General features: G+C 51.4%; 1 protein-coding gene and 2 non-coding genes across 8 annotated transcripts; all 3 read left to right on the top strand.

Annotated features, from left to right (window-relative positions):
* The first annotated feature begins 3,924 nt into the window (after window positions 1-3,924).
* EIF4G1 (eukaryotic translation initiation factor 4 gamma 1) lies at window positions 3,925-23,269 on the top strand. 6 transcript variants are annotated; one of them, XM_046002201.1, is made up of 34 exons: window positions 3,925-4,066; window positions 4,888-4,944; window positions 5,168-5,261; window positions 5,560-5,646; window positions 6,149-6,169; window positions 6,749-6,925; window positions 7,125-7,224; window positions 8,317-8,429; window positions 9,243-9,335; window positions 9,541-9,607; window positions 9,878-10,708; window positions 10,988-11,076; window positions 11,172-11,358; window positions 11,691-11,824; window positions 11,952-12,110; window positions 12,277-12,462; window positions 12,662-12,859; window positions 13,083-13,229; window positions 13,450-13,686; window positions 13,881-13,985; window positions 14,106-14,265; window positions 14,470-14,570; window positions 15,176-15,278; window positions 15,522-15,624; window positions 15,839-16,071; window positions 16,418-16,536; window positions 16,658-16,830; window positions 17,355-17,480; window positions 17,642-17,723; window positions 19,220-19,318; window positions 19,427-19,561; window positions 19,662-19,743; window positions 19,886-20,026; window positions 22,643-23,269. In XM_046002201.1, the coding sequence occupies exons 3-34, from the start codon at window positions 5,202-5,204 to the stop codon at window positions 22,825-22,827; spliced, it is 4,833 nt and encodes a 1,610-aa protein (XP_045858157.1). In that variant the 5' UTR covers window positions 3,925-4,066; window positions 4,888-4,944; window positions 5,168-5,201; the 3' UTR covers window positions 22,828-23,269. The 6 variants fall into 6 exon arrangements, with proteins under 6 accessions (XP_045858157.1, XP_045858156.1, XP_045858161.1 ...); XM_046002200.1 differs by having other exon boundaries at window positions 12,274-12,462; XM_046002205.1 differs by having other exon boundaries at window positions 5,500-5,646; window positions 12,274-12,462.
* LOC123941131 lies at window positions 10,768-10,835 on the top strand. Its single transcript, XR_006818215.1, has one exon. It is a non-coding gene; the product is annotated as a small nucleolar RNA SNORD66 (small nucleolar RNA).
* LOC123941130 lies at window positions 14,315-14,390 on the top strand. Its single transcript, XR_006818214.1, has one exon. It is a non-coding gene; the product is annotated as a small nucleolar RNA SNORD66 (small nucleolar RNA).
* Window positions 23,270-23,628: the final 359 nt, after the last annotated feature.

Below are 23,628 nucleotides of genomic sequence, written 5' to 3'. Positions count from 1 at the left end.
GTGCTACTGAATGAAGGACATTTATTTTAAAAGATTTTATTTATTTATTTATTTGAGAGAGAGAGAGCACAAGAGTGGAGAGAGGGACAGAGGAAGTAGTAGATTCCCCACTGAGCACAGAGCCCAATGCAGGGCTTGATTCTGGGACTCCCAGATCATGACCTGAGCCAAAGTCAGGTGCCTAACTGACTGAGCCACCAAAGTGCCCCTGAAAGGGACATCATTGTCTCCTGTGATCCTCTGTTTCTCTTGGAAGGCTGCTGTTGGAGAGATTTGATCATGTTAACTTCTATGCTGTCTTTGTAGAAACTGGGTGCAACAAAGGTTGACCCTGACCTTCCTCTTAGTGTAGCAATGGGGAAAAGGAGTAGTCTCCTTCCTGGAATGTAATCACTTTCAATCTTCAGTGCTCCTTCCTGGTGGGGTTGGCATGAGTATAGCTATGCTGCCAGTTGGGGCCTGGACGCCTGTGGATGCAGTACAAAAGAACATATGGCCCTGCCAGATAATCAACTAACCAACAATTTCTGAGGGTTTAGCTTCCGAGCAGTGTCTGGCACTTAATAGGTCTTCTATAAATGTTGAAACATTCAGTGATCTCATAATAGCTTTGAGAGGTAGGTATAATGCCTGTATTTTAGTAAGGAATATAAAGTTTGGAGAGAGGTTCAGTAACTTACTCAAGGTCACATAGTAAGTGGTAGAGTCAGGATTAGAATCTAAGTTTGTTTGACTCCAAAGCCTATGCCCTTATAAAATTGATTTGTGTCTGTAGCCATGGAGCCTTGCAAGGACCCCCTTGTAGTCCAAGGTCTTGGCTAACTGGAGGATGGCAACTTTGGATTAGTATCTCTGTTGTCTTATCTCTGTTCTTCCTTGGCAGCCTGTATAAAACCTGTATAAAAAGTTGAAGTACTAGACTTGGGAGTCAGGAGACCTGTCAAATCCCCTTAATGGGATCTTCTGTGTTCCTGAGCAAATCAGCATGTCTGGTGAGCCTCTGTTCCCTGTAAAATGGGGATATTATAATTGTCTTCCTTGATATCCAATGGTGGTGATAAAAGATAATTTGAAGGGGTGCCTGGCTGGCTCAGTCAGTGGAATGTGTGACTCTTGATCTTGGAGCTGTGGGTTTGAGCCTCATGTTGGGTGTTGAGATCACTTAAAAATATATATATATTTTAAAAGATTATTTACTTTAGAGACAAAGTGCATGGTGGGGAGGGACAGAGGAAGAGGGAGAGAGAAACCTAAGTAAAGTGAGCACTGAACATCAAACCCAACACAGGGCTCAATCTCATGACCCTGAGATCACAACTGAGCTGAAACCAAGAGGTGCCCCCAAAATAAAATCGTAAAACAGAAAAAAAGATAAATTAGAAAGTAATTTCTAGGGATGCTTGGCTGACTCAGTTGGTGGAGCATGCGACTGTTGAGCTCCAGGTTGTGAGTTTGAGCTCCATGCTGGGTGTGTGGCTCAGTGGGTTGGGCCGCTGCCTTCGGCTCAGGTCGTGATCTCAGGGTCCTGGGATCGAGTCACACATCGGGCTCTCCGCTCGGTGGAGAGCCTGCTTCCCTTTCTCTCTGCCTGCCTCTCTTGTGATTTCTCTCTGTCAAATAAATGAATAAAATCTTTAAAAAAAAAATTAAAAAAAATTTAAAAAAGGAAAGTGATTTGTAAACTGTAAAACAGTCTAAAGTGATAATTCTTTCCCAAATCAGTGATTTTCCTTTAGAGTAAAATTTTCATAGTGACTCAACCTTTCACATTCAGTCATTCGTTCAGGATAAGTATTAGTGGAGCTTTTCTCTGTACTGAACATTAGTTTGTGGGGATGCAAAGATCCCGCAAAAAAACAAAACCCTATCCTCAAAAAGCTTACTAATGGAAAAGAAAACAATTACGATACATTGTTATTGATACTGTTATTGATACTGGGGTGTGAAGATGGTACCCTGGAATCCTTGAAATAGAGCTTAAGTGCCTAGGTAGATCAGCGGAAAATTTTGAGGGGAGCTGAGACCTGGAGGAAGATGAGTTTGTCCAGAGGGAAAAGGTAGAATATTGCTAAGGGAGTATTAAAGGAAGGTGGGAAAGCTGTTTGTTTTCAAAAACCACAGATCGTTTGCTTTGGCTAAGTGTGCAGGACCAGGAAAAAGTGTGGTAGGAGATATAGTATAAGAGACACAGGCTCAGATCAGGTTTAGAAGAGCTTTGTTCTCAGATATTGACAGTATCTCTCAATAGAGACCACTGAGTGAGAGCGGGAAAGTGGCATAAGTTATCTGGGTTAGGAAGCTCACCATGGAGGCTGGGAGACCAGGCAAAGGGAATATATGCCTTAACTAGGGTATTAGAAGTGGGGAAGGACAGAAGAAAGATTTTTTTAAGCGTAATAGGACTTGAATTTGATCCAAATACCAAGAGGACCTGGTGACTGATTAGAGGTAGTACATGGATGGGAAGGAATGTAAGATGAATCCCGGATTTCCAGGCTAGGCACTATTCATTAGAAAAGAATACATGGGCACCAACATGTATGGGGTTGAGGTGGAGGACCCCTGAGTAGGGAGAGAGAACTTTCTATCTGGGCACACACTTTTTTGGGGGGGGGGCATACACAATTTGAAATGCCTGTGGGATGATCAGGTAGAGATGTCTTTTAGGTGGTACCTTGTTCTAACAAGTTCGAGAAAGAGGTTTCTCTCTGTTGGCATGTAGGCAAGTCATATATATACATACATAAATATATATATATATATATGAGTCATACATGATAAAGTCACAGAACCAAAATGAAGAGTCAGAGAATACTAGATCTGCATTTTCATTCTCACTATGGTTCCTCCTCCATGAATCTATTTTGCTCTCCTTTGGAGCTTCAGTTCCTCACATACACAATGGGAAGAATAGTTTGTTTTACAGGAAATTGTGAAGATTGAGATCACATAGGTCATATACATTAAGTGACCACGTTTTTGTTGGTATGGAGAAAATGTTTTCTTACTTCTGAGATTATATGTGTGCACATGAACACACCCACACGCACAGATAGTGCACAAGAGTGTCTTTGCCAGGTACGCAGGCACTGTTTCAAGCCCTTTTCACAGGAATTAACCCCTTTAATCTTAAATCTTTAATCCAATAGTGTGGAATTTATCATTGTGAGAGCACGGTGGTTAAAAGCTCAGACTGTGCCAAACTGCTTGGTTTCAAATCTTCCCATTTTACAACAGTTATTAAGTAGGTAGGTAGCAAGTACATGGCCCGGGAAGTAGCAGAGTTTGGATTAAAACCTAGGCTATTTGAGTATGTGAATTTGGCTCTAGCTCTAGGACCATTCCTCCTGGTGCCAAAAGTCTTTTGGCTGCACGGCAGGAATTTTGGGATTACTTCTTCCATCATTATTCTGAACTTTTCATGATTGACTTTTGTCCCTCCCAGGTAGTGGCTGATCTTTGTAAGGCAAATTTCCTCGTACGAATTCCTTAGAATGCTTCAGTCCTTTTAGCCTAGCATTCAGTTTAATAGGTATTTCACTTTATTTTCAAAGGCTGCATAATTTGTATTTCTTTACATATTTGTATCATGATTTATTTTGGCAGGACCGAGTCTTTAATTTCGGTATTCTCAACACGCTCCCCACCCCGCCCCGCCCCGCCCCGTCGCGTCCCATCCCGTCCCGTCCCGCCCCGCCCCGCCCCGCCGCCGCCACCACTGGCCTAGTACTTAGTATGCACTCAATAAATGCCTGTTCAAAGAATGAATGAACTAAAAGAACAGCGGAACAGAGACACAGAGGGGGGTCGGTCTGGAAGTTCCAAAGTTCGGGAGGGGACAAGGGGGCGGGCAATGACTGTCACATGACGAGGCGGGGCAAATCGTCTGTACTCCCCGGCGCCGAGCACAGCTCCGCCCTCTGCGCCGGTCACGTGGGGGCGCCGGCTGCGCCTGCGGAGAAGCGGTGGCCGCCGAGCGGGATCTGTGCGGGGAGCCGGAAATGGTTGTGGACTACGTCTGTGCGGCTGCGTGGGGCTCGGCCGCGCGGACTGAAGGAGACTGAAGGTAAAGCCGCCATGTCCGGGCCCGACCCGGCCCCCCCACCCCCTCCCCCCGCATCCGCCGCCATCCGGGCCGGGACCGGCCGCCCTGCGCAGCCGCCCCGGCGCCCTGGCCCTGCGGCCCAAGCCCGGGCCCCGACCCGCCAGGGCCCGATCCCTGGCCCACGTGTGCCCGGCCTGGCCCGGCCTGGCTGCTGGGTGGGGGTGGGGGAGCGCGGGGCCGGCATATGCGGTCCCCGTGGGCTGGTAGGGTGCCGGGTTCTCCGGCCGCGAAGTGCCACCTCGGCCTGACCCGAGGGGGCCCCGCAGGCGCAAGCACCGCGGCTCCCGGCCCACCGCCCCCTCCCCCCTTTGCGGCCCGGCCGCCGGGAAGTGACACGTTGTTCTTTGGCACTGGCCGGCGCTGCGCAGGGAGGGCGCAGGGGAGGGAGGCGGCAGCGGCGGGCAGGGAGGAGCCCCCGGCCCCGCCTGCCCTCCGGGCCGACCCTCACTTGCTAGGAACCGGCTCCTCTTCGGCCGCCGCCCGCCTGGCCTTTTACGGCCCGACTCCCGCCCTTCCTGGCCTCCACTCCTGGGCGGCGGCAGGCCTCACGTCTGGCCCCGTGAGGGTGCCCCCGCGGCCACCCGCAGCAGGCGTGCCTTGTGTGCCCCTGGGCCTGGCCCCCGAACCGGGTGTCCCCAGGTGGGGGGTGGGGACACCACGGCCGAAGCTGCTAGCTCCGTTTGTGATCCGGGAGCCTGGTGCCAGCGAGACCTGGAATTTCCGGTCTGGTTGGTCTTGGGCCCCGCGGAGCCAGGTTGATACCCCTCACCTCCCAACCCCAGGCCCTCGGATGCCCAGAACCTGTAGGCCGCACCGTGGACTTATTCTTAACCGAGGGGGTGAGTGAGAGGGCTGTTTCAGCAGACCAGAGGGGTGGTTGGAGGTGACGCGGGTTTGACAACGTGTTGGTGGGGACGTAAGATGGATCTTTTCTGCTCCTTCACCCCCTTCACGCCTCCGGGACTCCGTGTGGGACCCACCCTTGCCTCCTCCCCTCCCCCACTCCCTTTTGCCTTAAGCTTGGGTCCCTTCCCCTTTCCAAGCTTCACTCTTTCCTAACAGGTGCTGGGGGGACCCTGATGTGGCACCAAATGAAATGAACAAAGCTCCACAGCCCACAGGCCCCCCACCTGCCCCATCCCCTGGACTCCCACAGGTAATTAGGGAGGAATTAGTAGAGACTGGGATGGGGGTGGGGGCAATCCGGCAGCTGGTCAGGAACAGGTTCCAACCTCTGGATTTTCCCACCCCCATCTGTGTCAGGGCAAAGTGCAGCTTCCTGCTGCCAAATTGAGACAGGGCCCCTGGGCTGTTCTCAGGAGCTGTCATGGGGAAGAGGGGGCATGTGGACTGCTGAAGCTCCTGCCACAGGTCTGCTCCCCTTACTTTACCAGCTTAGGGTTCTGCCCCACCCGGGTTTCCCCTCTTGCTGAACTCTGGTCTCCCCCCTTCAGCCAGCGTTTCCCCCGGGGCAGACAGCACCGGTGGTGTTCAGTACGCCACAAGCGACACAAATGAACACGCCTTCTCAGCCCCGCCAGGTGAGGGGCTGTGGGGAGGGGTGTAGGGGGCCTGGGTGGGAGCCATGGAAAGTTTAGGCCAGTTTTGGGCCTAGGATGGAAACTCTGGAGGCCCTGTACCTGCCCCAATTTCCTGACAGTTGCTTTGTGTTCTTTCATGCGGCTCTGCACTTCGTGCTGTTGATTACTTATGGTGACCAGCCCCTTGGGGAGTGTGGAATCGGTGGGGGTGGCATTACTAGGGGTCCTGGTGCCTTGAGAATTGGGAACAGTGCTTTGGGCCCTGCTGCCAACTCCTGTTTTCCTCTTTCCTCCTTTTCCTAGGGGGTTGTGAATGCTCCATTCCCCTTCCCTTCTTTCTCTTTGCGCTATGGCGAGATAATCACTCGAGCTGGTTCTTGCCTTCTTCTGTTCCCTAAATTCTTCCTCACTAAGTGGGAGCATTCTTGTCCTGCTTCTTCATTTTTCCCCCCTCATCACCTTGGGGATAATTTTCTTCTTTCCTGTCCCCATGTGCTCTCAGGGAGGATTCAGGTCTCTGCAGGTAATACCCCTTTGCTAATCCTGGACCCTCTCATGGTCTCACCCTTAAATCTCCACCCTAGTCAAGGGCTAGACACAGGGATGGGGTCTTCAGGGTGGGGACACGTCTGCTGTTAAGGTCCTCAGTCTGACGCCGAGTGATGCATGTTAGAGGCTAGATCTTGACAGAGTGCATATCTGGGAACTGGGAGACTGTTGCATGTTAGTGGTTAGCTCCTCTGTACCTTAGGGTGGAGCAATGCATGCTGGGGAGTATGTTGCCCAAAAGGGCTTTACTTAGGCATGATGCGTCTGGGTATTAGGGAGCCTTTGCAGAGGGGTAGCCTGATAGAGGTGACATGAGAATGCACGGCAGTGAGGGAGTAAATATTCATGGAGTGCAAAGCACGTACCTGAATGTGGAGGTTACATGTGAGTACCAGGGGCCACTTAACCATCAGTTGGTCACGTGAGTTAGGATTGGCCCTTGTGCTCCAGAGCCCCCAGTACTTCCCCCCAGATGAGAGACATTGTGGAGTGGCCATTTTGCTGTCCTATTTCCTCCCTTCCCAACACCAACTGCCTTCCTCCCTCTTGACAGCACTTCTACCCCAGCCGGGCCCAGCCCCCAAGCAGTGCAGCCACCCGAGTGCAGAGTGCAGCCCCCGCCCGCCCTGGCCCAGCTGCCCATGTCTACCCTGCTGGATCCCAAGTAATGATGATCCCTTCCCAAATCTCCTACTCAGCCTCCCAAGGGGCCTACTACATCCCTGGACAGGTGAGGTTGGTGGCTTGGGGGCTGGAGCCTCGGAACCTTAAACCCCAACCCTCCTCTCCCCTACCCTGACCCTCCAGTCCCGTCTCTTCTGCAGAGGTGGGACTTCCTTCTGGTCATTGCCCATGGTGTCTTGTCCTATCATGCCTTGCATTCTCTTTGTAGTCTGATACAGTATTCATAGCTCCCTCTTCCCCACCAGGGGCGTTCCACATATGTTGTCCCGACACAACAGTATCCTGTACAGCCAGGAGCCCCAAACTTCTATCCGGGTGCGAGCCCTACAGAGTTTGGGACTTATGGTAAGCAGAGGAGGGAGTCCGGTGGGAGTGAGTCCCGGGGAGCATCTAAACTCACCCACGAATTCCTAGACCCTTCCTAGGCTCATTCCTCGGTCTAAAAACGATAGGGTTAGTAGGTAGTAGGGATTGGTGCTTAATGTGAAACTGGTGTTGGGTGGTGGGGTGGGGGGACAGGGAGCATTTTATCCTATTGGCGAGAGTTGGGAGTCCTCCCTGTGTCCAAGGCACAAGTTTGAGGGCCTCTTAGTAAGCATTCCCTGTGACACTTGCTCCATGGTTGGTGGGAGCCCATGTAACGTGGATTTGGGAGGTTTTGTAGCTGTTTTTCATTTATATTCTAGGGAAGGATTAGTCTGTTCTTTATGGCAGTGGTTTCCAAAATTTTTTGATCATCTATCAGGAAAAATTTTGAGTATGTACCTCTAATACATGTATGTTTTTGTTTGTTTATACACATGCATCATTTAAACAACACACTTAATGTTGCCTGTTAAAAACAAGTGGAGATTATGGATGAGATTAAAGAACACATCCCATTTTGGAGACCATTGCTTTAAGGAATTAATTTTTCCACATCCTGGGCCTGGTTCATAATGTTACTCTTTGTTTCCTTGTCCCTTAATAAAGGGCTGGAGACTGGAACTGGACTCAGGTTGAGTGGAACAGGGTTGGCAAATCTGTCTTTCTCAATCCTAGCCAAAGACCTGATTCTGTTTCAGGTTAAGTAGTTGCTGCTCCCTCAGAATACATGCGTGTATGTTGCTGGGGGTTGGGGGCATGCATAATACCTTATAGGGTAGAAGTGAAATAGATGTTCTGGTAGAGGTAGCTGGTATGTGGTGGGGAAGGAGTGCCTGTCTATGAGGTGTTTGTATGTCAGTGTCAGGAATTCTTATAAACGCAGTTCAGACTGGTTCCCCGGCTTTGATAGACACCTAATTCCCTTGGGGAGGTGGGTGGGGCAGGGTAAGTGGCCGGCTGTGGGTGATGAGAGGTTCTGGGGATGGGAGGCGTTCAAGCAGGCATTTGTATATGGTTGGGCCCTGACGCTACCGCCATTCTTCTTTTCTGTGTCTCTCCCCCTCCCCCAAGCTGGCGCCTACTACCCAGCCCAGGGTGTGCAGCAGTTTCCCACTGGTGTGGCCCCCGCCCCAGTTTTGATGAACCAGCCACCCCAGATTGCTCCTAAGAGGGAGCGGAAGACCGTGAGTAGCAGCAAGGGGCTCTGGGACATCTGGGAGAGGGAGAATCAAGGTCAGGCACATTGTGGGTCAGGGAGCAGAAAGTTGAGGAAGGAGATCTTCAGCTGGGAGTGGTTAGAGAATGGAGATCTGTGAAGTGCTTAGGTTCTTTGTACGGACTAAGACTTCAGTGTAGAAGTGGCTCATGGGAGAACTGAAGAGGCTTCTGCGGGAGTTCCTGAGAGACCCAGGTTCTCGGGGTCCATAAGATCTTTGTTTAGTTTTACGTTTCTGGTGGCTTGTCTTGGAAATCGTTTGTTTTCTGTGGCCCCACCCCCCACCTCCCAGTCCTGGAAGCTCTTGAGGCCTCCGCCTCTGCTCAATCCTCAAGCCCTGGGCGTGGTGCCCAGAATAGGGTGCCAGGGCTGGGGAAGCCGCTGAGTCACCCTGGCTCCACCCACTGGATCTGGGCCCTGCCCCCAGAGATCAGGCAGACTAGCCACAAGTGAGCTGTATGGGTGCTAGATGGGGGTCCTGGGCCCCATGGTGTGCAGCCTGTGACTTGGGGACTGCTGGTGGGGCAGGGCTGATGGAGGGAGGGGCATTGTGATGTACGGGGCTGCTCTGTGAGGTCAAGGGTCTCTTAGGGGTGGGGGCCAGGGTAGGGAGTACAAGATGAGCTGGATGGGTTGACAGTAGAACTCATGGGGTTTCTGGCACCCGCCCACCTGCTTCCCAGTGGGGGGTGGGGGGTTGGCCTGGAGTCTTAGGAGTGGGGCAGGGTGGAGAGGTGGGCTCCTCCTGTTTCCCACTCATCCCGGAGCTTTCTTTCCCCAGATCCGAATTCGAGATCCAAACCAAGGAGGGAAGGATATCACGGAGGAGATCATGTCTGGGGCCCGCACCGCCTCCACACCCACCCCTCCCCAGGTATCGTCTGATCTTTGCGTGAGGCCCTGGCTAGGATGGCTGTTCTGACCTGGGTTGCCAAGTCCTTTGATTTTTTTCTTTCAACTAAGGGATTTCTTTCCCTGTTTTCCTGGATTTTTAGGCAGAGTTAAACTAGCAATGGCTCTAGTAGAGAAGGGTTGTGGGCCTCTTCAGGGCAAATTTGGTAACCCTTTGTGTCCTGCAGACGGGAGGCGGTCTGGAGCCTCAAGCTAATGGGGAGACACCCCAGGTTGCTGTTGTTGTCCGGCCAGGTAAGTGAGTAGGTAGGGCAGAGCTGTTATGGGGACAAGGAGGGTGACAATTTCACATGCTGAGGAGGTGGAGTAACTTGACCTGGGTGCCAGAGAAGAATGGGTAGTGGGATTTTTGCAAGTGGACCAGATGTTGGGTGAGAATGGAAAAGGCTAAGGTGGGATAAGATTGCAGGGGTGGGTGTTAGGCTGGGAATGTCTTGGCTGGGAGGAGGAACAACAGCAGTGAAGGCCTGCCTTTAATGACTTGTCTTCTTTCCTGTGGCATAGATGACCGGTCCCAGGGAGCGATCATTGGGAGCCGGCCGGGCCTGCCTGGCCCAGAACACAGCCCTTCAGAATCCCAGCCTTCATCACCTTGTCCGACCCCATCACCACCCCCAATCTTGGAACCGGGGTCTGAGTCTAATCTTGCAGTCCTCGCCATTCCTGGGGACACTGTGACAACAGGGATGATCCAGATGTCTGTAGAAGAATCCACCCCTCTGCCCCGTGAACCTGGGGAGCCATATTGCCTCTCTCCAGAACCCACTCCCCTCGCTGAACCCATACTGGAAGTAGAAGTGACACTTAGCAAACCGATTCCAGAGTCTGAGTTCTCTTCCAGTCCTCTCCAGGTTTCCACCCCCTCTGCATCTCACAAAGAGGAAATTCTTCCTGAACCAAATGGCATGGTCCCATCTGAGGATCTGGAACCAGAGGTGGAGTCGAGCCCAGAGCTTGCTCCTCTCCCTCCCCAAGCTTGTCCCTCTGAATCCCCCATGCCCATTGCTCCAACTGCCCAACCTGAGGAACTGCTCAACGGAGCCCCCTCGCCACCAGCTGTGGACTTAAGCCCAGTCAGTGAGCCGGAAGAGCAGGCCAAGGAGGTTCCCGCATCAGTGGCTTCCCCCATCGTCCTCTCTGCCATTCCGGCTGTGGCTCCTCCAGCTACTTCCCCAGCTCAGGAGGAGGAAATGGAGGAAGAGGAGGAAGAGGAGGAGGAAGGAGAAGCAGGAGACGCTGAGGGTCAGAAGGGAGGAGAGGAACTTCTTCCCCCAGAGAGCACCCCTGTGGCAGCCCACCTGTCGCAGAATTTGGAGGCAGCAGCCACCACCCAAGGTAAGGTGTGGCTGGATGGTTGAGGTGGGGCAGGCTGGAAAGCCTGGGGTTTTTCTTCTCTTTATTGATGACCTCTCATTTGTGCCACCATGTCTGGGTCATAGAAGCTCTTGATGGAACCTGAGAGATAAAATTCCAAGATTAAGGAATTTTAAGTCTGAAGTGGGTGTGATGGAAAGAGGAAATACTGTAGAGTAGTTGCTTTTTTCTTTTTTAATTTCCCCAGGGATTAGGGGTACTCCATAAGTTATTCCTAATTTGTTCCCCCCCCCAAAACAGTGGCAGTGTCTGTGCCAAAGAGGAGACGGAAAATTAAGGAGCTCAATAAGAAGGAGACTGTAGGAGACATTCTGGATGCCTTCAAGGAGGTAAGGGAGCCAGAAAGTAAGGGAGGAGAGAGGACAGAGTTTGGGTATGAACACTAGTCATACTGCAACCAAAACGGAATATCCTATGTTAACAGGAGAGCCCAGGAGTACCAGAAGTGGAGAATCAGCCTCCTGTGGGCACCAGTTCTGGGCCGGAGCCTGAGGGCAATAGTGTACCCCCAAGGCCCGAGGAAGGAGACGAGACTTGGGACTCAAAGGAAGACAAAATTCACAATGCAGAGAACATCCAGCCTGGGGAACAGAAGTATGAGTATAAGTCAGGTATGCTGGGGCGCCTGGGTGGCTCAGTGGGTTAAGCATCTATTTTGGGCTCAGGTCATGATCCCAGGGTTTGATTGAGCTCTATATCTGCTCCCTGCTCAGTGGGGAGCCTGCTTCTTCCTCTCCCACTGCCCCTCCCCCCACTCATGCTTTTTTTCTTTCTCTGTGCTCACTTGCACGTGTGCGTGTGTGCGCACTCTCAAATAAGTAAATAAACCTTAAAAAAAAAAAAAAAGTCTGGTATCCTGAAAGAAAGGTTCAGAAGGGTTGGGTGTTGTTGCCAGGGCCCTGAGAGACAAAGGTATGATTGGTTCATCTCGTCTTCCTTGTAGATCAGTGGAAGCCTCTAAATCTTGAAGAGAAAAAGCGCTACGACCGTGAGTTCCTCCTTGGCTTTCAGTTCATCTTTGCCAGCATGCAGAAGCCGGAGGGATTGCCCCATATCAGCGATGTGGTGTTGGATAAGGTTGGTAGGCTTGGCGGGGGGAGGGTCTGGTCGGACTGGCTGGCTGGCTGGGGGAGGGGCCTGAGGTCCTCAAAGAGTTGTCAGGAGCCATAGCCTCTTTCTCATGCCTTCCCTGTCCCCTTTGCAGGCCAATAAAACACCACTGCGGCCACTGGATCCTACTAGACTTCAAGGCATAAATTGTGGTCCAGACTTCACTCCTTCCTTTGCCAACCTTGGCCGACCAGCCCTCAGCAACCGTGGGCCCCCGAGGGGTGGGCCAGGTGGGGAGCTGCCCCGAGGGCCGGTGAGTGGGATTGGCTAGAGGGACAGATGGTCAAGGGGGGTGAGGGGATGGCTCCCTTGTCCTGCTGAGGGGAGGGGGCATCTGCCCTGGTGATGTGTGATAGCAGTGTAACGGGTTCTGCTGACTTGCTCTGTGTCTTCACTCGTCCTTACTCCTTGCTTAGCAGGCTGGTCTGGGACCCCGGCGCTCTCAGCAGGGCCCCCGAAAGGAACCCCGCAAGATCATTGCCACAGTGTTAATGACTGAAGATATAAAGTTGAACAAAGCAGAGAAAGCCTGGAAACCCAGCAGCAAGCGGACAGCCGCTGATAAGGATCGAGGGGAAGAGGATGCTGATGGCAGCAAAACCCAGGTACTGGCCAGTGCTGCTTTTGCTGTTTCTTCTCTTCAGCTCTGCTCTCTGAGCCAGCTCTGCCCTCTTTGTTTCTGTCATTTTTAATCACTGGTGGCTACTTGAGTCCCCTACCACCCTCTCTCATCTCTCCCACTCTCCCACCGACCTCTTCTGAGAACCTCACTGGATTCTGTGTCTTTTCTGTCCCCTCTCCCAGGATCTGTTCCGCAGGGTGCGCTCCATCCTGAATAAGCTGACACCCCAGATGTTCCAGCAGCTGATGAAGCAGGTGACGCAGCTGGCCATTGACACTGAGGAACGCCTCAAAGGGGTCATTGACCTTATCTTCGAGAAGGCCATTTCAGAGCCCAACTTCTCTGTGGCCTATGCCAACATGTGCCGCTGCCTCATGGCGGTTAGTTTCCACTGTTACTAACCCTTGTGGTCTAGTCTCCTCCTCCTCTTCCTAAGATTCCTTGAGTTCAGCTTCTTGGTTCTCTTCCAGCCTGTGCTGTTGATGGCAGCCAGGAGATGGCAGAGTGGGGGCCAAGGGTCTTCCTGGGTTAGGTAGTTAAAGACTCTGGGAGGGTCTGCCCGCTCGGGACCCATCTACATGTGATGTTCTTTCTGACATACAGCTGAAAGTGCCCACTACAGAAAAGCCAACAGTGACTGTGAACTTCCGAAAACTGTTGCTGAATCGATGTCAGAAAGAGTTTGAAAAAGACAAAGATGATGATGAAGTTTTTGAGAAGAAGCAAAAAGAGATGGATGAAGCTGCCACGGTGAGAAATGCACCAAATGCTCTGCCCGCCTCTTGCTGCTCTGCTACGTGGTGGGGTGGTGGGTAAAAGGGGGCTGGGGGTGATGGTATTTTGGGGGCTTCTCTGCTTTAAGGCAGGAATGCTTGCTGCTAGGGTTGGGAATCCAGATAGTGGAGGAGAGAAGGGTTTTAGTCCAGTGTTTGGGTACCTCTCTCATGGATTTCTGTCCTATAACTGGCAGGCAGAGGAACGGGGACGCCTGAAGGAAGAGTTGGAAGAGGCTCGAGACATAGCCCGGCGGCGCTCGTTAGGGAATATCAAGTTTATTGGCGAGTTGTTTAAGCTGAAGATGTTAACAGAGGCGATAATGCATGACTGTGTAGTCAAGTTACTTAAGAACCATGACGAAGAGTCCCTTGAATGCCTTTGTCGTCTGCTCACTACCATTGGCAAAGATCTGGACTTTGAAAAAGCCAAGGTAGGGGTCCTGGGATGTGGAATGGGACAGGCCGAAGTGCCTGGGGTCTGCTGTTGGCTCACCAGCTCCTTGCTGGGCTGCTGTGTGGGCCGCCAAACCCCAGTGATGGAGCTGAGGGTCCGAGGAGGGGCCGGGCCTATGGCTGTGGGGGAGGTATTACCGGTTCCTGACCTGTTCCCTTGGCCTCTTCCTAGCCCCGAATGGATCAATATTTCAACCAGATGGAAAAAATCATTAAGGAAAAGAAGACTTCATCTCGAATCCGCTTTATGCTGCAAGACGTGCTGGATCTGCGACGGGTATGTGTCCTCTCCTTCCCACTGCTGGTCTGCTGCCCATACACGGTGCCCTGGTTCCTGACATTGCTTCAGCTGGCCCTCTGATACAGTGACCTTGTGACTGGTCTTCTGTCCCCGCAGAGCAATTGGGTGCCACGCCGTGGGGACCAGGGTCCCAAGACCATTGACCAGATTCACAAGGAGGCTGAGATGGAGGAGCACTGGGAACATGTAAAAGTGCAACAGCTGATGGCCAAGGGCAGTGACAAGCGTCGGGGCGGCCCTCCAGGCCCACCCATTAGTGAGTTTGAGGCTCAGATTAAGGAGGGGGCAGAGTGAGGGGTTATGCTTTCCACTGATGACTTCTTGTTAGTGCCACGTGTCTGGGCCACTGAGACCACATGATGGAACTGAGGATCTGAGGAAGGGGGGCTGGGGGCGGCCCCAGATAAAAGGGGTGCTAGAAGGTACTCATTATTGCAATATGCTCTTCACTTTGTCCCAGGCCGTGGCCTCCCCCTTGTGGATGATGGTGGCTGGAACACAGTCCCCATCAGCAAGGGCAGCCGCCCTATTGACACGTCTCGACTCACCAAGATCACGAAGGTAGGGGGGTGTATTGGAGAGGGTGATGGTGGCCGTGGGATGGTAAAGAGGGATCAAACAGGCACTGAGCCTAGGTTTGGATCTTGGTGCCCTCACTCTTTGAAGTTGGAAAGGTGGCCACTGAATTTTTTCTCTTGGACTGTTAGCTTGCTAGAGACAGGACTGCCAGCTCAAGGGGGTATATTCACATTTGTCTGAGCCAGTGGTCAGCAAACTCAAGAGTGCAAATCTGGCCCATTTCTTGCTTCTCTGTATTCCACAGCTAATAAGTGGCCTTTACGGCTTTTTAACGGTTGAAAAGAATAAAGTAGATGATATTATGTGTTATGAAGTTATGCAGAATGTCAATTGCAGTGTCCTTGGTTTTATTAGAACACAACCATGATCATTCTCCTTAAGTATTGTCTGTGACCACCTTTCTGCTATAGTGGCTGAGTGGAATAGTTGAAATAGAAACTGTATGGCCTGCAGAGCCAAGGTATTTAATATTTGGCCTTTTACAGGAAAAGTTTGCCAGGCTCTTGGTCTAGGCTGTTTGCTACTGTGTAGCAGTGGGCTTTGGCCAGATCAGATTCATGACTTCTCCATTCTGTTTCCTTCCTCAGCCCGGCTCCATTGATTCTAACAACCAGCTCTTTGCACCTGGAGGACGATTGAGCTGGGGCAAGGGCAGCAGTGGGGGCTCAGGAGCCAAGCCCTCCGATGCAGGTATGGAGGCCACTGTAGAGGGTTGGGTGACTGTTAATCCTCTTTCTTGAGGGCAGAGCCCTGGTTGTAGGGGAGGCTTTTGGTACAGTGTGGTTAGGTAATAACAGGAGGTCTGTGCTTGGGACTAGGGAGTGAATGAACTGTTCGTGTTGGGAGTAGGACCAAATGTCCTAAAGTGGCGAGTAGGAGATAGAGTGGAAGAAAGTAGGAAGAGAGTTTGATCTGGGCTTTCTGCCTCCCCAGCATCAGAAGCTGCTCGTCCAGCTACTAGTACCTTGAACCGCTTCTCAGCCCTTCAACAAGCAGTACCTACAGAAAGCACAGATAGCAGACGTGTGGTACAGAGGTGAGGTTTCCTGGGTGTCTTTTCTTCATGCGGGGCGTACTGTCATTGGTCTTCAGTGGTTGCCATAGAAATCCTCACACCTGTAATGCTCAGTACCCCTAGCTAAATTCGGGCACATTCCTGATGCCAGGAACTAGGCCTGATGGTAGCTGTATGAGAGGGGGCCTAGTCTAGGCAGTACAGGTGAGAGGTGACATGCTTGTTTTTTCTCCAGGAGTAGCTTGAGTCGGGAAAGAGGTGAGAAAGCTGGGGACCGGGGAGACCGCCTAGAGCGGAGTGAACGGGGAGGTGACCGTGGGGACCGGCTCGATCGCTCTCGGACACCTGCCACCAAGCGAAGCTTTAGCAAGGAAGTGGAGGAGCGGAGTAGAGAGCGGCCCTCCCAGCCTGAGGGACTGCGCAAGGCAGCTAGCCTGACAGAGGATCGGGACCGCGGGCGCGATGCCGGTAAGGGGCTGGGAGAGGAGGGGAAAGGTGTGGGTTTTGGACTAGCCAGTCTCCAGTCTTTAGAGCTCCAGGCCTTTCTTGCTAGGAAAATTAGAACTAAAGAATCTCCATGGGGCGCCTGGGTGGCTCATTCGGTTAAGTGTCTGCCTTGGGCTTAGGTCATGATCCCAGGCTCCAGGGATCCAACCCATGACAGGCTCCCTGCTCAGTAGGGAGTCTGCTTCTCTCTCTCCTCCTGCCCCTCCTCCTCTGTTTCTGTGCTCTGTTTCTCAGTTTTTCTCTCTCAAATAAATAAAGTCTTAAAAAGAAGAACTAAAGGGTCTCCAATCTGTTCTTCCCCCTGCAGTGAAGCGAGAAGCCACCCTGCCCCCGGTGAGCCCCCCGAAGGCTGCGCTTTCCGAGGAAGAGCTGGAGAAGAAATCCAAGGCCATCATTGAGGAATACCTCCATCTCAATGACATGAAGGTGGGCAGTGGATGGGGTCTGGAGTGACAGCAGAGCGGGTGGGACATATGCTGGCAGGCACTAAGCATGGGGCCCGGAGCAGACGGTGACTGCCCTCTCCCTCCTGCCCGCACCCCCGCAGGAGGCAGTGCAATGCGTACAGGAGCTGGCCTCGCCCTCCCTGCTCTTCATCTTTGTGCGGCATGGCATTGAGTCAACACTGGAGCGCAGCACCATCGCTCGGGAGCATATGGGGCGGCTGCTGCACCAGCTGCTCTTTGCCGGGCACCTCTCCACTGCTCAGTACTACCAAGGGTATGCCTTCTGAGGGCCTTCTACTTTGACATACCCACAGACTTCCCGCCTCTGTAGGACCCATGCAGCCTTGGATAAGAGTGGTTCCTCAGCCAGCCTGGTCAGCGTTACTTCCGGCAGGGGTAGGGTGTACTGTGCAAGGACAGAGTGTGCTATAGCTTGAGATAATTGCTCTATGTTTAGGAAGTGTTCTCAAGGGGCTCCACAGTTGATCCTTTAACAATGCCATGTTGCCCCAGAAGGAGAGTTGGGCCCCGGCTTGCCTTTGCTACAAGGCCCTGACCTTTTTTTTTTTTTTTAAGATCTATTTTTATTAGAGAGGAGAAAGAGGGGGAAGGTGGGAGGAGGGGCAGAGGGAAAGGGAGAGAATCCTCAGGCAGAGTCTTCTCTTGAGCGTAGAGCCTGCCACAGGGCTCTGCCCTGGAAACCCAAGATCAAGACTTGAGCCAAAATCAGGGAGTTGGACACTCAGCTGACTCATTCAGGCACCCCTAGAATGCCCTGACTTTGAATTCCATTTGCAGGCTGTATGAAATCTTAGAATTGGCTGAAGATATGGAAATTGATATCCCCCATGTATGGCTCTACCTAGCAGAACTTGTAACACCCATTCTGCAGGAAGGTGGGATACCTATGGGGGAGCTGTTCAGGTAAGCCCTCTTTAGTGGGATTCAGGGGAGGTAAAGATGGGAAAGTTGGGGAGGGAGGCATATATGGCAGGTTCAGTGCCTGGGTTTAGGGAGGGATGGGGTAGTGTACTGAGAGGGCTTTGGAGGCTATCCACACTCACTGTATTTTTCTTTCTCTTTAGGGAGATTACAAAACCTCTGAGACCCCTGGGCAAAGCTGCTTCCCTGTTGCTGGAGATCCTGGGGCTTCTGTGTAAAAGCATGGTAAGTGAGAGCCTTTGGGGGGCGTGTTGAAACTTCGCTTCCTGCCACGCGGTTTTGGCCAGTTGCCATTACTCTGATGCCTTATGGTCCTTTGGTGGGATGGGATTAATGGTGATGGTAGTGCTGTGTTGGGTACCGGGGAGAGGAAACGTTGAGGCTGGCACTCTCAGACCAGTTCCTGTCATGAGTTTTGGGCAAGACTGGAGGAGACTGGCAATCTAAGACCCTAAGTCCCTGATTGATTGAGTCATTCATTCAACTAACACTTTTTTTTAAACATTTACCAACCACATAATAGACAATGGGAATACCACAGTGAATAAAACACAGTTAGGAAACGAGCTGGAAGAGAAAAGTAAGAAACAGCTTAATAAAAACAGTGTGAAATAAAATAGAATGGAGTGTCTTGAGTACTGTGAGGTTGCAAAGGAGTGTCTCTTTGGTGATTGATGTTCATAACGGAAAGCTTTCCCAGAGGGGTGCTGGAACTGCTTTGTGAAAGTTAGTGGTGACTAGCAAATGTTATAAAGAGACAGACGGGAAAGGCAGGTGGGTAGGGGGAAAGGCAAGTGGGTAGGGCACTTCGTGGTTGCTAGAGCTGGGAAGAGCACTTTGAAGAGTTAAGCTACCCCTGGGGCCTGGACAGATGAGACTTGAATAGAAAGGAATTGTTCTTTCAGCATCTTATTAATCCTCTTAGGTAGAAACCTGTATTCCGGTAGTTTGTGTTTTCAAAAAAGAGAGGCATTTTGAACTCTGTATTTCATTGAATCTTGGTGCAGCATGTTGTAGGACATGTTATTGCTACACTGTTAAAACACTTAAGGTGGTTCGTTTAGATGTAATGTATCAACTGTGAGACCATTCAGTGGCATTAGGATTAGCATCTTTAAAATTCGTGAACTACTGTTGTCTTACTAAGGGTTGATGTCATCATTCTGAATATGTTTTGTTATAAACAGTAATACATTCAGAATCTTTTGTCCTCTCTCAAAATGGGCTCAGACTGTTTATGTGGGGATTGTGGGGGATATATCTGCTTCTCAAACTTTCTGGACCTGGTAACCAAAAAGGCATATTTGTTTGCTTGGAATAATGAAAAACTAAGCTGTCTTAGAAAAAAGAAGCATAGAGGAGTGTGGAAGGCTAAGATGAGGTTTTTGGATTTGGTTGTTTATACCTTTTTCAGTAAAAGTAATTCTATGAAAGCTGACTGACCTCTTCTCTAGAGGTTCTTAGGCTACCCTCCACCCCCCGGTTCTTAGCACTGGGGTAGATGGATGATTTATGTCTTTGGGTGGACATTATTTGACTGATGTCTGTGTCAAGTACTCACCTGTAGGCATGGAGAGACTGTGCCTGTTTGGTACCTCTGTAACATCCTGAGTGCCTGGAGGGCACCTGTTGGTCTTTCAGTAAATATTTGTTGGGTGACATTTGGGAAGCTAGGTCTTTGAGGGAGAGAAGGTTATTGAATTGGTCTTGCATTTTTCCAGGGTCCCAAAAAGGTCGGGACGCTGTGGCGAGAGGCTGGACTCAGTTGGAAGGAATTTCTACCCGAAGGCCAGGATGTCAGTGCATTTGTCGCTGAACAGGTTTGTGCCTGGAGTTGGGCAAATTCTAGCATTTGGGACGGGCCATTCTTCCTCTTCCCTCAGCACACTCACATGGTGCACTTACCTCCTGACTGGGTCTTTTTGTAGAAGGTGGAGTATACTTTGGGTGAGGAGTCAGAAACTCCTGGCCAAAGGATGCTCTCTGCCGAGGAGCTGAGCAGGCAGCTGGAGAAGCTGCTGAAGGAGGGCAGCAGTAATCAGCGGGTGTTTGACTGGATAGAGGTAGGTTTCTCTTGGGAGAAGTTGGAGGGAGGAATAAAGGAGAGGAGTTCTTGGTGTGTGGGTAGAGAATTTATGGGCCATTTGTTTCTCTTCTGCACAGGCCAACCTGAGTGAGCAGCAGGTAGCATCCAACACACTAGTTCGAGCCCTCATGACAACTGTCTGCTATTCTGCAATTATCTGTAAGAAGAGCCATGGAGATGGTGGGGCAAGGGTGGGCCCAGCAGACAAATGGTGGGAGGGAGGTTTTGGTGTTTACCTCCTAGTTGTGGACCAGGCTGAGGGTGCATTAGTCCACTTAAACTCTTGTCTTCTTCCCTGTAGTTGAGACGCCGCTCCGAGTGGATGTTGCGGTGCTGAAAGCGCGAGCGAAACTGCTCCAGAAATACCTGTGTGATGAGCAGAAGGAGCTGCAAGCGCTCTACGCCCTCCAGGCCCTTGTAGTAACCCTAGAACAGCCCGCCAGTAAGAGCCAGGCCACAGGGTGTGGGGATGGGGGCGCTGCCAGAGAGCAGGGGGAGTCACGGAAAGGGCCTCAACCCAAGAAAGTGGGTGGTCCGTGGACAGCAAAATGCCCTGGTGGTTGATTTCTTCCCCCTGCACGGGTTTGTTTCCTTGCCTACAAATGGAAGGTGTTAAGACTCAGCTTTGAGGGCTAATTGACTGCCATTTTTTGCTTAGCCAGGTGTTAGATGCCAGGAGCATAGAGGTGAGAAGTGATCACGATTTCTAAGGACCAAGTACTCTTGAGGCCTGGCGGGGGGCTGAGAGGCTTTTCTTTCCTTGCCTCATTTAATTCTCACAACTATCATCCCCTTTTCCATATTGGGAGACTGAGATTTAGGTTAACATGCCTGAGATTGTGCATTCGGCAAATAGGTATGTGCCAAGGTACTGGGACTTAGGCAGTAATTAAGTCAAGCTCAGTTCTTGTGTAGGCATGGAGTCTTAGCAGTGGTGATGAGTGTCGGAAGATGGGTCCTGTGGGGACCTCTCCAGGGACACCTAGTGTAAGGGATAATGAGTGGGAACTGACAAACCAGCCCAATGACAAATGGGAGGGGGAGACTTGAAATGAAGGAATTGTGTGTAAAGGAAGGCCATGAGGCAGAAAGGACTTGACATAGCAGTAGTTGTGTGTGAGGCGAGATGGGGCTGGAGAGATGGACGTGGACCGGGTCCTGCAGGGCTGTCTAAGCCATGGGACAAGTTTTGCCTTCAGCCTAAGGGTGGGGAAAAGGTTTTGTGGGATTTTTTTAGATCATCCTGGCCATTAGTAAATAGGAAGAGTGGTTTGGAATACGGTAAATGTGAACATGGCAAGAACAGTGAATTAGGAGCGGGTCGTGTTTTGGTGGCTCAAACTTGTTGGGAGCAGTGGAGCTGGGAGTTGTGTGGTTACAGTTAAAACAACACTGACGTGGCAGGAGAGGTCTTAAGAGCGGGGAACTTATAGGACTTCCAGGATGCTCTTTTTAGCAGGTGAGGGGATAGTGTACCATTCGCCTGGGGGATTGGGAACGTTGGATAATGAGTTTGCAGTCCATGGGTGGGGGAGATCAGAGATGTCAGGTAGACAGCTGGGTATGGGAATTCATTTGGAAAGGAAGAGGTCAGGGTTGGTGGCCGATGTGTGAGAAGTTGGCACAGGGTAACACATGCAGGTCACCAGAGGATATGGGATTGCCTGAGGGAGAGTGGTGAGAGCCTGGGATAGAATGTTGAGGAAGTGGAGAACCCACAGGTAGGGATTAGAGGAGGACAGGGCCCTGTGAACAAAGTAATTTTAGGAGAGGGAAGTGGTCTGTAATGTTAGGTGCTACTTGAGAGTTCCGTAGGAGCAGACCTGAACATTTAGTGCTTTTGGGGTATAAAAACATGGAGGCCATTCTGGCATAAACAGTATTTGGTAGAAGATGGGGCAGTCTGGATTGAAAACGACTGAGTAATACTTGACTGAGACAGGAAAAAAGGAAAATAGCAAGTGTAGACAGAATCTTTGAGATTAGTTAATCTCGTCTAAAGACAGAAATCTTTTGTTTGATTGTAAGAGATAGTGGTTGTAAAGGAGGCCTTTTGTGTTTAGATGGGAGAAACTTGGGCTCAGAAATAAAGGGCAGGGTGGATAATTGTGTTGGTCCTCAGGGTGGGTGTGCATGGAATTTGGAACACAAGTTTGGGATAAATGCTCTGGTGTGCATGGAATTTGGAACACAAGTTTGGGATAAATGCTCTGCTGCTGTAGGATGGGTCTGGGGAGTGGTGTTGTGGACTTGAGGGTGTGTGTACCCTGGGGAACATCCTGGCTTGCAGCTTCTCATAGATGGCTCTAAGTGTTTCATCTAGGCCTGGATTCCAGATCCAAGACCTTTTGTATTCAGAAGAAAATGTATTTGCTGCTTGGCCTCCCTCTGCTTTTGGAAAGTTTGGCAGTGCAGTGTGGGGTTATGGGATTGTTGTGTTCAGTGATTATAGGACAAGTGCTTGGGAAGGCTTAACTAGTAGCCAGGATGTGTGGAGAAAGAGGGTCAGAGAGCAAGGGGTGCTGGAGTTGAGCCTAAAGAAATTCAGTAGGAAGGTGACAAGAGAGGATGTTCCTGGCAAAGGATGCAACACATGTAAAAGTCTCAAAGCCAGAGGATTTGTATGTTCAGGATATGTGTGGAATATAAGAGGAAATTGGGATCTGAGTTTACCAGCATCTATAATGGGGGCCAGTGAACGTTCCAGGTTATAAAGCCTTGACTTCGGTGAGTGATACATCTGGGACTTAATGTCATTCCTAAATTGAGGAGTACCAATTCTGTGTATAGTTTTTCCTCATTAAATATATCACGAGTGAAGCTGCTGAGGTGAAGCTTGGGTAGGTTTGTGAGGTTTTGCTGTGACTCATTACCGTGCACCCTCTCTTAGAACATGAGAATAACATCTTGTTAGACCCACCTAGTCACTCTGGGATGGTCAGACACAAATATCAGGATGGCAGGGCAGGCCCCTTGTTTTAACTGCGGAGCCTCAAGAGTGGAGTGGGTGGCTGTGGGCAGCACTCCTTTTAACTGCTCTCGTCCTGCCTGCTTGCAGACCTGCTTCGGATGTTCTTTGACACGCTGTATGATGAGGATGTGGTGAAAGAGGATGCCTTCTACAGCTGGGAGAGTAGCAAGGACCCTGCTGAGCAACAGGGCAAGGGCGTGGCCCTTAAATCTGTCACAGCCTTCTTCAAGTGGCTTCGTGAGGCGGAGGAGGAGGAGTCTGACCACAACTGAGGGCGGGTGGGGCCGGGGAGTTGGAGCCCCATGGACACTCGGATGGCCCGGCCAGCCGCCCGGACTGCAGGGGGGGTGGCAGCAGCGGCGGTGGCAACGGGTGCCTGTAGTGCGATGTGTCTGAGCTAATAAAATGGCTGAAGAGGCAGGATGGCGTGGGGCTGCCTGGGGCCCCCCCTCCAGGATGCTGCCAGGTGTCCCTCTCCTCCCCCTGGGGCACAGAGATATATTATATATAAAGTCTTGAAATTTGGTGTGTCTTGGTGGGGGGGCACCACCGCCTGCCCCTGGGGTCCTTTTTTATTTTCTGAAAATCACTCATGGGACTGCCGTCCTCGCTGCTGGGGGCGTATGCCCCAGCCCCTGCACCACCCCTGCTGCTGCCTGGGCAGGGGGAAGGGGGGGCACGGTGCCTGTAATTATTAAACATGAATTCAATTAAGCTCACTGCCTCCCTGCTTTATGGCCTGCTCCCTCTGGAGAAGGGGTTTGGATAGGTGGGCAGCCTCCTTTCCAGAGCTGGCGCTGTAGCACTGTTACCTGTAACCTGGCACCCCTCTTTCCTTTTCCCCTGTCCCATGATTGTTGGGGGTGCTGTCAGAGGGTCACTGTCCTGGAGGGATGGACCCTTGAAACGGACATGGTGGGGGTGCCCTGTTGGTTGTTAGGGGAGGAGAGACAAAGAGCTGTGGGGTGCTTCCAGAACACACTTGCTAGACTTACTGTCCTAGAAGGCTGTGATACAGGCTCCTGTGTATGGAGGCGGCCCTGCGTTTCAAGCTGTTCATGGCCAGAGAAGTC

The sequence above is a fragment of the Meles meles genome, chromosome 4 (genome assembly GCF_922984935.1).
Source record: "Meles meles chromosome 4, mMelMel3.1 paternal haplotype, whole genome shotgun sequence".
Taxonomy (NCBI): domain Eukaryota; kingdom Metazoa; phylum Chordata; class Mammalia; order Carnivora; family Mustelidae; genus Meles; species Meles meles.
This window is presented reverse-complemented; position numbering and strand designations above follow the sequence as displayed.